This window comes from Megascapheus bottae, chromosome 1, assembly GCF_031878675.1.
Source record: "Megascapheus bottae isolate mThoBot1 chromosome 1, mThoBot2.hap1, whole genome shotgun sequence".
Taxonomy (NCBI): Eukaryota; Metazoa; Chordata; class Mammalia; order Rodentia; family Geomyidae; genus Megascapheus; species Megascapheus bottae.
In genome coordinates this window covers 17,217,098-17,229,665 of record NC_143509.1, presented here as the reverse complement: position 1 = coordinate 17,229,665, position 12,568 = coordinate 17,217,098, and the positions used below count along the sequence as shown (strand labels likewise).

At 47.1% G+C, this 12,568-nt stretch overlaps 2 protein-coding genes across 3 annotated transcripts in view; one reads left to right on the top strand and one right to left on the bottom strand.

Moving 5' to 3' along the window:
• The window catches only part of Gfm1 (G elongation factor mitochondrial 1), a 28,236-nt gene continuing 15,668 nt past the window's right edge, over positions 1–12,568 (bottom strand). Inside the window, exons 14-18 of the mRNA XM_090338194.1 lie at positions 4,131–4,293; positions 2,283–2,427; positions 1,876–2,036; positions 1,175–1,228; positions 1–830 (exon numbers count right to left, since the gene is read on the bottom strand). Coding sequence (XP_090194320.1) covers positions 699–830; positions 1,175–1,228; positions 1,876–2,036; positions 2,283–2,427; positions 4,131–4,293 — 655 coding nt within the window. The 3' untranslated portion in view covers positions 1–698. The remainder of the gene's footprint in view (positions 831–1,174; positions 1,229–1,875; positions 2,037–2,282; positions 2,428–4,130; positions 4,294–12,568) is intronic.
• On the top strand, positions 6,605–12,568 carry Lxn (latexin). Of its 2 annotated transcripts, none has more exons than XM_090338182.1 (6): positions 6,605–6,895; positions 7,869–7,931; positions 8,831–9,005; positions 9,607–9,743; positions 12,019–12,081; positions 12,307–12,568. In XM_090338182.1, exons 1-6 carry the CDS (start codon positions 6,767–6,769, stop codon positions 12,403–12,405), a joined length of 666 nt encoding a protein of 221 aa, XP_090194308.1. In that variant the 5' UTR covers positions 6,605–6,766; the 3' UTR covers positions 12,406–12,568. The 2 variants fall into 2 exon arrangements, with proteins under 2 accessions (XP_090194308.1, XP_090194299.1); XM_090338173.1 differs by having other exon boundaries at positions 8,828–9,005.

Below are 12,568 nucleotides of genomic sequence, written 5' to 3'. Positions count from 1 at the left end.
AAGTCTTTAAATTACATTTTATTATTTAGAGCCACAGAAACTATGAAGGCAGAAAAGGTCTGTGTAGGTAAGGCTCTGTTCTGACACTTCACGTGGGATTGCAGGTGACATTTCACCCCTGAAGCATAGACAGCTCCAAGTTCTCAGAAGCCACACCTCAAGTGCCACCAACGTGTGTGCCACAGGAAACGCAACTGCTGTTTCACAGCTCAGAGAAGAACTGAAAACCCTGACCACTCGTGACATGCTACGGGGTGTCCCACATACCAAGACTACCTTTAGGTCCTCAGCAACAGTCCTTCAATATTGAAGCATGAGATAGAAAGCAGCAATTGGGAACAAAACTGTTTCCCCAGCTTTCCTCTCTGTGCCAAATTCTCAGGATAGAAAAAAATTGCAAAGGGAGTTTCTGCACACTCAAGCAAAGAAGTGCAACTCAAGCCAGCTTCTTCCTCCACTGGAGAGGAAAGCACTTCAGCCATTTCATATGGATCTGTAATCACATTTCATTTGAGCTTTTCCAGGGAATTGCCAACCATCAGCAGAGCAGAGGCCCTCATGGGATCATCTTGGCATAGAGAAGTTCCTGAAGGAGAGGGGGCATGAGGCACATGGTTCAGCTCCTGAGTTCTCTCTGCAGGATGCCTCTTGATGAATCTTGTGGAGTTAACGAGCATCACTCAAGTAGAGCCGAGCAGTTAGTTCTTGGCCTTCCCTTTCTTCTCAGGAAGCTGCCCTGTGGCTTCCAGGTGTCTGTTGATGAGGTCCTCTTGAGTGGCCACAGAGCACAGCTGGTATTTGCAGTACTCCATGGTATACTCCCCCTTCCCCTGAGAAAGGAGGAGGGAGGTACAGAAGCTTTTTCAGTGGTTAATTCTGTGGTCATTTGCACAGCACTGCAATGATGTGTAAGCTTTCCTTTAACTGCTTATTAACTGGGCGCCAGTGGCCTAGCTACTCAGGAGGCTGAGATCTGAGGATCTTGGTTCAAAGCCAGGCAGGGCAGACAAGTCTGTGACTCATTTCTAGTTAACCAGAAAAAAGCCAGAAGCAGAGCTGTGGCTCAAGTGGCAGAGCACCAGCTTTTAGTGAAAAAACCAAACAAGAGCAGAAGGTCCTGATTTCACACCCCACCCCAATACAAGAAAGAAAAAACAAAATTAAAACTGTTTACCTCTGTGCATGACCTGAGTTCTGTGGAGTAACCAAACATCTCATTTAGAGGGACCTAAAAACAAACACAATATATATATATGATAGCACTGCTTGTTGAAAAGATCTGAGAAAAACAGATTAGTCACCACATGAGATTTAGATTTCTAAAGAACTCTGAATTAAAATAATTAAAATCCAAAGAGAAAGATTTGTTTTGTGTTAAGTAGAAACCTATCTGAACATCATTCCAATAGACAGAAACATCTAGGGACAAAATCTTTTGGCTTCACAGATCTTACACCACGGACGAGCTGCCGGCTCTCCTCATCCCTGCCCTAACACCTTCCCACCTCTCCCTTGCCCCTGCTCCCCCCACACCAAGCCCAGAGGTGTTTCCAGGGCGAGGGGGGAGCGCCCCATTGATGCAGAAGGCCTGGTGGTATGAGGCACACTCCTGCCCTCAGGAGATACACAAGAAAGAACATTAGATCTACCCTAATAAATCAGAGATAACACAATAAAGCACCTATGTAAATGAAGCTAGAATAAGAAAGGAAACTTAATACACCTAAGAAAATGGCATATGTATAAAGACACAACTAACCCAGAAACAGACTCCCTAGGGAAAGGCATCCGTTTGCCCTGCCATCTCCAGGAGCAGTAGACAACGATGTCCCCCTATGGGAGGACAGCAAGGCTGTGGGTGGGCACGGCTCTCACCTCTGCGTACACGGTGAAATAGTCCTCGACACCATCCTGCCCCGTGATCACCCCGTGCCGCCGGCTGATCCCTGCGATCACCGCTCCCTGGAACTCGTTTGGGGCTACAACTTCCACAGACATGATCGGCTCAAGAATACTCATCGTTGTATTTGCCAGGGCTGCGTTCAGATAAAAAAGGTCACTCGTCATTAACTGAGCTCCATCTCTATGAGATGGCACTCTCACAAGAGCACACCTTGTCAACTGGTCCTGCCTGCATTGCTCACCTGTCTGAGGATGACTGGAACAGATCTGCTGGCTTATGATGATGTATTTATTCATTTGTTTTCTTGTTTTCTATTAACCCACCTGGTTGGTGAGCCTGAGTTCTGATTATCTGTCATGGGAAGCAGGGCAAAGCTCACCTTGTTTAAGAGCACCTTCCCCAGCTCGGATGAAAGAGATTTCATTGGAATCAACCATATGGTGGGCGCCATCTTGTAGAACAAACCGAAGCCCAGACAGCTTGTGACCAGAAAGTGGGCCCTTCTCACAGGCATCCAAAAACCCCTGTCACGAGTGAAGACAAGTTTGAACGAGTGGATTTCACCTACAGACGGATGCTCTGTTCACTATGCCAAGAAGTGTGATGTGGTGATGCTTGCTCTACTCCATCTCTAGAAAAGCCTGCTTGCTTAAAAGAAGTTCTTCACTACTGAAGTTTTACCACAGTGGCATTTGGATGTGTGGTCCTCGGGAAAGCACCAGCTCATGGGTGGAGACTGGCTGGAAATGCACCATGAAAGCAAGCAATCTCCTTCTCATCCACTCAACTTCCAGGATCTGCTCAGGGTACACGAGCCACCGCAGAGGCAAGGAGGAGATAAGGAGGAGCCATGTGGCCCTGCCCCTGCATAGCACAGCTGTGGCTGCTCTGCCACATGTGAGCCAGTCACATGTGAGCAACACAGCGTCAGGGAGAGCTGCAGCTAAAAGGCTTTGGCTCAGCTGAGGGGTAACAGAAACATGTGCTGCACGTATCTGCAGTAAGTCTAACAGATGGCCATTTTTTCCCCAACGATTTGTAGAAGGCCTTCAAATTTTCCTGACAACACAATCCTATAGCTGCACATCTAGGACACGGTATTTCTGGCATTTCAAAACTGTAAATGATGTGTATTGAAGAAGATAGAAGGCTTCCTCTCGTACATGAATCCTGTAGAAATCAGACAGTCTAAGTGTGGGGTGACACGAGTATACAAATTATCATTAGTTCATAAGAATTTTCAAGTTAAAAGGTAACCAAATGCCAGGTGCTGGTGGCTCACATCTGTCACCCTAGCTATGGATGAGGCCGAGTCAAAGGATCAGGATTACAAATCAGCCTGGACAGAAGAATCCTTAAGACTTCTCCAGAATAACCAGCTAAGAAGGTAGGCTGGAGGCATAACTCACATGGTAGAGCACAAGCTGAGCTATCAAGTCAAGTGGATTCTGAGGCCCTGAATTCAAGGCCCAGTAGTGAAAAAGCAATCCATCAGTCCATATGAACAAATTGTTTATGGAATACAGTGCCTTAAAACAAATGATCTGAAAAGCAAATAAAACATCAGCTCCTTAGATGCTGGAAAAGCACTTTACAATACCCACAGAACTATGGCACGTATCTGATGTCCATTTTACAGGGTGTGGGTTTAGGCACAGCTAACGACCTTCAGTATCACTTAAGAAAAAAAAGAGAACATACGAAACTTCCACAAGTTCTGAAAGACTGATACAATTTTTTTTTTTCCAGTCCCAGGTTTAGGCTCAGGGCCTGGGCACTGTCCTTGGGCTTTCTCAAGGCTAATGCTCTACCACTTGAGCCACAGCACCACTTCCAGCTTTTTATATATATGTGGTACAAAGGAATCGAACCCAGGGCTTTATGCATGCTAGGCAAGCACTCTTATCACTGGGCCATGATCCCAGGCCAAAAAGACCTCTATGAATCTTAACAGCTGACAACACTGAATGCAGTAGCTTTCAGTGATGAAGAGAAAGATGATTCACAGGCTGGGCTGGGAAGCCTGGCAGAGCAGCAGAGCAGAGCAGGTATTCCTAGTTACTGTCTTTGTACCTAGGAATCCAAGCCAGAGCGAAGGCACACCAGCCAGCTAAGGGTGCTGGACTGCTTCTACAACGCGCCAGGCGCACAATCTGATCAGAGGTAAGATACTACTCCACACCAATGCGCTGGCGTTCAATAAACAAAAAAGCCTTGGGAAACGAACCTTTTCAATAGCAGGCACAAACTGCTTTGGAATGTTTGCCCCAAATGTCTCATCAACAAACTCCAGCTTGGTGTAGTTGTCTGGGTCCAGGGGCTCCAGCACACCCATCACCTTCCCGAACTGGCCAGCACCACCCGACTGCTTTTTGTGTGTGAAGTCAAACCTGATGTGCAAGGAAGGAGACAAACCAAGGCCAGAAAGATCTTACCATAAAATTTTACTGTACAAGTTTAAAAAAATCTCTCTTAAGGGTAGACAAATACAGACATAATGTTCAATGTCCCCCTTTGAAAATGGAACCAGGGGACTGGAGAGGGTGACTTAAGGGAGGGAAGGGGAGGAGGACAGAGGGCGACAGTGATCAGCTACTTGCACTCACAAACTGACATGTGGGACCCAAGCCCCTCTGTAGGACATGCACATAAATCATCCAGTTTTTAATTCTACTAGTCTTGAATTTCACAATAAAAGAGTAACTAAGTGTTCAGGGGCAAGGCTCCAGTCTCCGCACTCCCGGGAAGCAGTGGCTCCCGGATCTGACACGGAGGGGACAGTCACTTCACAAGAGAACTACCGCCTCCACTCCCTTGTCCAGCTTCCCTATGGTTCACCGTCTACAGAGCTTGTCTTCGTTTGGCCAGAAGCACTCTCAAGTCCGGAAGGCAGAGAGGCTGGCCACTTTCAAAAGCATGGGCAGGTGTGACACACGCCTCAGACTCAAGGCTGGCGAACAGTCTGAAGGAGGTAAATGCAGTGTGGCTGTCAGGGCAGGCTGGAGTAAGCAAGCCGGGAAAAGCTGAGGGTGTGGTCACTAGGGGTCAGGAGCTTCGGGATGGGCTGAGAGACACCACATCATGAGAGGCCTGCTGTCCTGGAAGAGAGCAGCTTCCAGACCAGGGAAGAAAAGCCGAGGGGAACCATGGGCCAGACCACCACAGGGTGGCCGCAGGGACATCCAAACCTGTGGACAGTGGCATTCTCTCAGGTGCCCAAAGGTCACACACAGCCGCAAACCCGTATTGTGGTCAGACCATCCCTACATTGTGCAAGGCAATTTTGTTTCAGCAAAACATCATACCACATTAAAATTAGTATGAATTTAGGATTGTTACTTTTCTTGTTTACCTCTAATTTGTAAGCTCTTTTTTTTTTTTTGGCCAGTCCTGGAGCTTGAACTCAGGACCTAGGTGCTGTCCTTGAGCAGGCTAGCATTCTACCATTTGAGCCACAGCACCACTTGTTTTTTTTCTTTTTTATGTGGTACTGAGGAATTGAACCCAGGCATGCTAGGCAAGCACTCTACCACGTTCCAGCCCTTGCTTTGATTTTATAATCATGCCACAACTGCAAACCCTAGGCACCTTATGTTCATATTTTTACGTAGTTATAGTATAATATACCTGAGCCTACAGACTCACAATAATTGTCACTTGGAAGTCAATCTGTTGGTCAGTTCTGAGGATATTGGACTGATGGGTCTTTAAGGGTGTGAGCACAGAGAGGAATGTGACCTTCTCAGTATGATTAGCAGCATCTACACAGGCACCGGCGTTCTCTCCTAGGGTAGTAGTTACAGCTCCAAGCAAATGAAGCTCCAGAGCCATTCTCAGTCCGATGCCACAGTCTGTGTCACTAGCTTTCACCCAGAGAGGCCCTTCCCCTTCTCTGCACACTCAGCTGAGGGAATGCACACAGATATTTCTGAAACTTAAAATCTCATCACCAGCAGAGTTGCTAACTCATTAGCATGCACACAGCCTCACTTTCCTGGACACTATCCAATGAGCACTTAATTAAAAATACACACACATACACACACACACACCACGAGACTTGTCCCAAAGAAAATAAAGAAGAGAAACGGTGGAAGGTAACTGGGGAGGAAGAGCTAACCTTCCACCTCCGGAGACTTCTCAGCAGCCCTGCAGTAACAACGGCAGAACATGCCATGCTGCCTGTTAGTTACTAAAAATCCATTCACTCTAATGAACGTCTGCGCTCAACACAACAGATGTATTTTGCTCACTTTCTTTCCCAGCCTGCGGGCCTGAACCCACGGCGCCAGGCCCTGGGGAGGGCGCTCTGGCCGGTGTGCCTGCCCGGGTCTGGGCAAGGGGAACCCCACCTTGGGCGAAGTCACCAGGGCGCCATCTTCCCCGGGGCCTTGATCCTTCCATGTGGATGGCACCTCGAGGCCTGGCAGGGCGGTCCGTGGGCGTGAGTGGAAAGGCCAGGGCCAGTGCTCCTAAGGTCCCCGCCCCGCCCCCAGGTGCAGCAGCCAGGGAGGACTCACCTGGCCCCTTTGCACTTGGCATGGGCGCACTGGTGCCCCAGGAAACCGAGGACCTCCTCCAGGGTCGTCCACTACACCCCCCCTTCCAGACTCTGGCCTGACCTCTGCCCTGAGCGGGCGGGGCCCTGCCTCCCAAGGGTGGGCGGAGCCTGGCGCTGGGCCCCGAGCTTCCCCGAGGAGGAGCAAGGGAGCAGAGGAAGGAAGGAGAGGAGCCCAGCCGATCCATCCGCGCACGCCCGGCCCTCCCCGGCCGTGCCCAGCCCTGCCCAGCCGGGCGTGCCCACCTTCCGCCGCCGGGACAACCAGCGGCTCTGACACGGCTAAACTGGGTGCCGAGAGAAAAATGGAGCTCTCGCCCAGCCACTCGGCGGCCTCCAGGGCGGCCTCGGTGGCCGAGAACTGCATCAACTACCAGCAGGGGTCCCCGCACAAGCTGTTCCAGGTGCAGGCGGTGGAGCAGGCGCGCTGGGAGGTGAGTGCGCCCGCGGTCTGGGAGACCTTCCCCTCCGCCCCGGCGTCTCCGGGCCCGCGGAAGGCGGGCGGATGTGCGCGCGGGGCCCCTTCCCTCCGTCGTGGGGCCCGGGGCCCCTCGGGAGGCGAGTATGCGCGCCAGACCCAGGCAGCCCGGCAGCCCGGCGTCTTCCGGGCCGGCGGCCCCTCCTCCCGCTGGAGAGTAGCTCCGGGACGGTGGGTCTGCAGGGACGGTAGGTCTTGCAGACCAGAGCCATTTCCACCATAAGGCAGGCAGATACACGAGAAGAATGAGAACGTGGGCGCTCTGCCCTTTCCCAAAGTGGGGCTCCTGGGAACCCTTCTAAAGAATCTGCTACCCCAGTCCGGCCGGCAAGAGCCTCTCGGGTCTCGAAGGACTCCTCTCCACTGCCTACGCCTAATGCCAGTCCTGGGAGGGGAGAAAGTGACCCCCAGACAGTGGCCTGGGCGGCCCTGCCCCACCGCGAGCCCCGGTAAACACCCACCACCGACTCTGGTGATTAGCTGCTCAGTCCCTAGGGCTACACCAAGCAACACAGTAGTTTCCATGCATCTAGATGTAGAAATGGAATAGCTAAATGTTTGTCTTACTCTTGTAATAATTGTCAGGTCCGGTAAAACAGAAGAGGCTACTGGGGTCTTGCAGGCTTTGTAGCCATCTGCCTGGAGGCAGAATTAGTCACTGATAGAGGACACCTGGCTCTAAGAAAAAGCTGCTTCAGAATTTCCTACCCACCCAATGGTTGAATCAGTGTACTTCTACACACACCTCTGTCCTAATCTAGAACCTGCAAATAGCACCAGGTGGAACACACCTGGTGCCTTTTTCAAGATGCAAAATTTTCATCTTTTTTTCCCACCTGCCAGTTTCCCAACCAAATGGTCTCTGAATAATGTGAATATCTGATTTGTTACAGTAGTTCCTTCTCTCAAGCCCATTCTCTTTATTTTAGGACCTTCAAGGAAGGGGGCACAAGTATCACATTAAATTTTCTTTGGAAGAAATTATCCAAAAGGTGAGATATACCCTTTTTAGTCAAACATTTGATTCTACATTTCGCACACCTTTTTTGCTTAGGGGTTTAAATTATTGTGAAAACCCAGATTTTGTAAAATACTGGCCAAACGAGCTAAGCTTACATGAGTCTGGGTATTCTGGGCAAGGTGAGTTATTCCTGTTAAGCTACTTTAAAACCACCATACAGCAGTCCGAACTTACACTCCTCATAAAATTGAGTGACTTTACTCTCCAGTAGTCGATCTGACTTTCTACTTGATTTTGGTTAGGTATTTAACAAAGGAAGAATGCACAACTGATACCAGTGTTAAGATCCTTTTAGTAATGAAGCAGGTAAAAACATAAAGTTTAAATACCTGTCACGTTATTAATGAAACAAAATTACCATGTGCAGGTTGACATGTTAGTTTGCCCTCCTGTTGTGTGCAGTTCACAAGACATGCTTGCTACTGTAAGAAATTTATTAAGAGGCATCTGAGCTGCTGGCTAGCCATCTTTACAACACACAACCCAATGCTACAGTCTTATATACTGTATACCTTCAGTCTAGTTTTAAACCTAGATATAAGCTGCTGTATCTGCATTTAGGAACAGAGTAAAGTAAGCAGTTTTGTGTTGTTATACTACAGCTACCTAAAATTTTGTTTTACAGTACTCAAAGTAATAAGCCCATTTAAAGTCTCAGGATTCAAATTTACAAAATTAGGAACCTTTATAAGTGATCATGTAAGTTATCTATTTTAGGTTACCTGCATGATTCCTTTAGAAAACTAACAGGCCAAGCCCTGTTAGATTTAAAGCAAGCTCTCTGAAGTCAAGTCTGAAACTCTATTAAGAGTCCCATCTAGGAAAACGTCCAGAGTCAAGGTCCATTGTAAAGAGTGTTTCAAACAGCAGGTTACTGTGAACTGCTTGGCTGAGGTGCTCTACCCACCACCAGGAGAAGATACTGCACCTGAAGTCACCTTCACATTCGAGGGGGGCCTCGGAAAGAACCCAGATGAAGAAGACAACATGTTTTACCAGACACTCAAGTCCACAAAGGAACCACTAGAAGCACAGAACATTCCAGGTATATACACATGGCATGGCAAAATATGGTTTTCAACCTTAAGATTAATCGCAAGAATACTTGCCTAACGGGCCGCGAGTTTGGCCTAGTGGTTAAAGTGCTTGCCCAGCATGCATGAGGACCCGGGTTCAATTCCTCGGTACCACATACATAGAAAAAGGCCGGAAGTGGTGCTGAGGCTCAAGTGGTAGAGCTCTAGTCTTGAGAAAGTCCAAGGACAGTACTCAGGCCCTGAGCCCAAGCCCAGGACTGGCAAAAAAAAAAAAAAAAAAAAAAAAAAAAGAATACTTGCCTAGCCAAGGACAAAAACCCTGAGTTCAAAACTCCATACTGACAAAGGAAAGAAAACAGTTTAATCCCAATAATCTAGGTTGGCTTTTGCAAAAATATTAATTACCAGTCTGATCAAACAAAAGAAGGAACTTTGAAATGTTATGGATCTATAGCTTAAATTATGTTCAATACCCATTCGACAACTAAAAGATGAGTTTAGTTTTTTCTTTAAGAAAAAGACTTAGAATTTAGTATTTATTTCTAAAATATTTTTAATATTGTGTATTCAAAATAATTACATTTACTGTCTGAATGTTTCTCCTGCCAGACAGTTTTGGAAATGTTTCTCCACAAATGAAGCCTGTCCAACACTTAGCTCGTGTCGCCTGTGGTTATATAATATGGCAGAATTCAACTGAAAATACGTGGTATAAAATGGCAAAAATTCAAACCGTCAAGCAAGTGGTGAGTAATCTCTTACCAAGTGCACTGTTAGTGGTGGTAACATAATCAGACACACTGTACTCTGCAGCTGCACAATGCCATTGCACATGTTCCCATGGCACTAGGGAGCCTGGTATTTTGAAGGAGTAGCCAGTCAGTCCAGACCAAGGGCAGAGTTGTAGGAAAAGTCCAAGTGGTACTCATTTGCCTAAGAGATGCAAAGCACAAACCTCCTTTGCATCTAATAACAGGGCTGGATTAGTTTGCATCCCCCAGCTCCGGGTAAGAGGAAGCCAGCTGCAGGACACACTTCTGGTAAAGAGTAGTGGCCTGGTGGCACTGCCGTGGAAATGAGCCTTTTGTGTTAGATGAGTTGTATTAACTTTGACTCTGCATGCTCACTCTTCTAGAGCAACAACACTGGGAGTTGTACCAGCAGGGGCAGGATAGGCCCTGACACATACTGCATGCTGTGTAGATAGACGGTGATTCTGTGTTTCATCTATTGCATGGTCCTCGGGGATGGGGACATGACACTCTTTACAGCTTCATGGAGAAGCTGTGCTCTTAAGAGTGAGGACCTGAGCTACAAATCTGAGGATTTGGGCTTGGCTTAACACAGAATATTTCATTTAGCAACATAAATTTTGTCCACAATACTAACTGCTTCCTTCTGCTGAACAGTGTGCCTCAATTATAGACACTCGCTGGGCCTGTTCCCCCAGGGACCAGCCTGAGGGGGAGTAGCAGCAGGATTGACCTCTGCAGTAGTTCTGCTCACATTTTATCTCACTGAGTGCTGAGTTTTCTTTTATAATTAGTCATCTACAATCTCCTATCTTGGTTGTTGCTAGGCTTAGGTTTTCTTTAAGTCTGCCACAAGACTACTTAGAGTCTATCTATTGGCGCGGAGTGGTGCTCGAGCCTGAGTCTGTAATCCTATGTTCAGGAGGCTGAGAGATAAGGATCCCAGTTCCCAGGCAGCCAAGTCCATGAGACTCTCATCTCCAGTTAAATAGCCAAAAAAAAAAAAAAAGTAGAAGTAGAACCGTGGCTCAAGTAATGCCAGCCTTGAGCAAAAAGAGCTTAAGAACAGCACGCAGATTAAGTTTAAGTCCTAGAGACATATAGACACACAAAATGCACACACCTACACACACCTACACACATATATCCATCCAGACTAGAACACAAGGAAACCACAGCAGCTCCTGTCTACTCCTGAGGGAAAGGCCTTTTCCTGCTGACCTATCCAGTGTTAGCATGCAGATCTCCCAACAGGCTTCTGAGACAAGCTCGCACCAAGGGCATGGGTACGGAGAAGGCAGGAAATGGAGGCTGTTCACTCTCTGCCTATATATTACAACATCCAGGCAACAGGAGCCCACTCTCTACTCATTCACCTGGGGCTGATACTCCCCGGAGGCCAGTCACCCAGGGCATAAACTCAGAATCAGCATTTATTTCGAGCTACATCTAGCAGTCTATTTACAAAAGTGGTAGTAGTTTGATTTTTAGAACTCCTATAAACCTTTACTATATTGTGATTTCAAAGCACTAGTCAATAGAAAAAAATCTCAATGAAGGCTTTAACCATTACACTACACCTTTACCTATGACTTGTAGGAGCCCTTAGTGGTACATGTGTGACCTGTAAGGGGCATCCTTTATAGTGGTGTTCAAAGCAGTCTGACTAGTGATACTCTAAGGAAAACCCTACGCCTTTACTCAACCTGGGCTACTACACTGTTCACCAAGGAAGCCAAAGGGGTCTAGGAGCTGTCTCCACATACCCACAGGAAGTATGGGTGTGCCTGAAGGAAGAAAACAGTGGGGCAGAGCTAATCCCTCATCCTAAATGGGAGGCGTGTGTCTGGCAGATGACAGCCTTCTGCATAGTGGATGGCATACATACTAATCATTCTCAAAGTAAGAAGCAGTTCAGAACGGAGTTTCAAGTGTACTATCAGAGAACTACATCTGCTATACCTTCCCTGAAAGGGAATTACACATCATTTAGATGACCTTCTCACCAGTGAACCATTAAGCATCCTTGAATAACAAACTGTATGCCATAAACTGAAAATAAAAACAGATGAATGATTTTTAGAATAACATATAAAATGTTGATTTTAAAATGTAGCTTGATAATTTTTTTGTCAGACTAAATCGGAGTAAATTATGACTTTCAATTTCCCCTTTTACCTAAGTGGGAGTATTAAAATTACCTAAATTATAGTATTACTTTGACTAATGACGGTTTTGAATATCAACTTTTTGTGTTTTTTGGTCGCAGCAAAGGAATGATGACTTTATTGAGCTAGACTACAGCATCCTGCTGCACGACATCGCATCTCAGGTATAGCACTCTTACTTTTCCCGAGGTCTCTGCTGGAAACCAAGAAGCTAGACTGAATCTGACTCTCAAGTCAGAAGCCATGTAAATCCAGACAGACAGGAATGTCTAAGTGTCCATTAGGTGTAGCCCATTCAATGGTTTTATACTATTCTTTATGAACACTGCTTTACTGCCAAGAAAGTGCAACTGCAATTTCACCATGGTCCTGGTTTTCTCCACTTGCAGGAGGTTATTCCTTGGCAAATGCAAGTTCTCTGGCACCCACAATATGGCACAAAAGTAAAACACAACAGTCGCCTCCCAAAGGAAGCAGAGCTGGAATAAACCGAGACCCTGAGGTGAGCAGAGACAGACGGGGCCCGTGACCTACATGCCAGTCCTCACTGGGGTTTACAGGACACAAGGGAACACCAAGTGTAACCGCTCAGAAATGTCTTCATAACTGTAACAGTGCCATGTGTATCCCACAAAAAACAATTCTATTTCA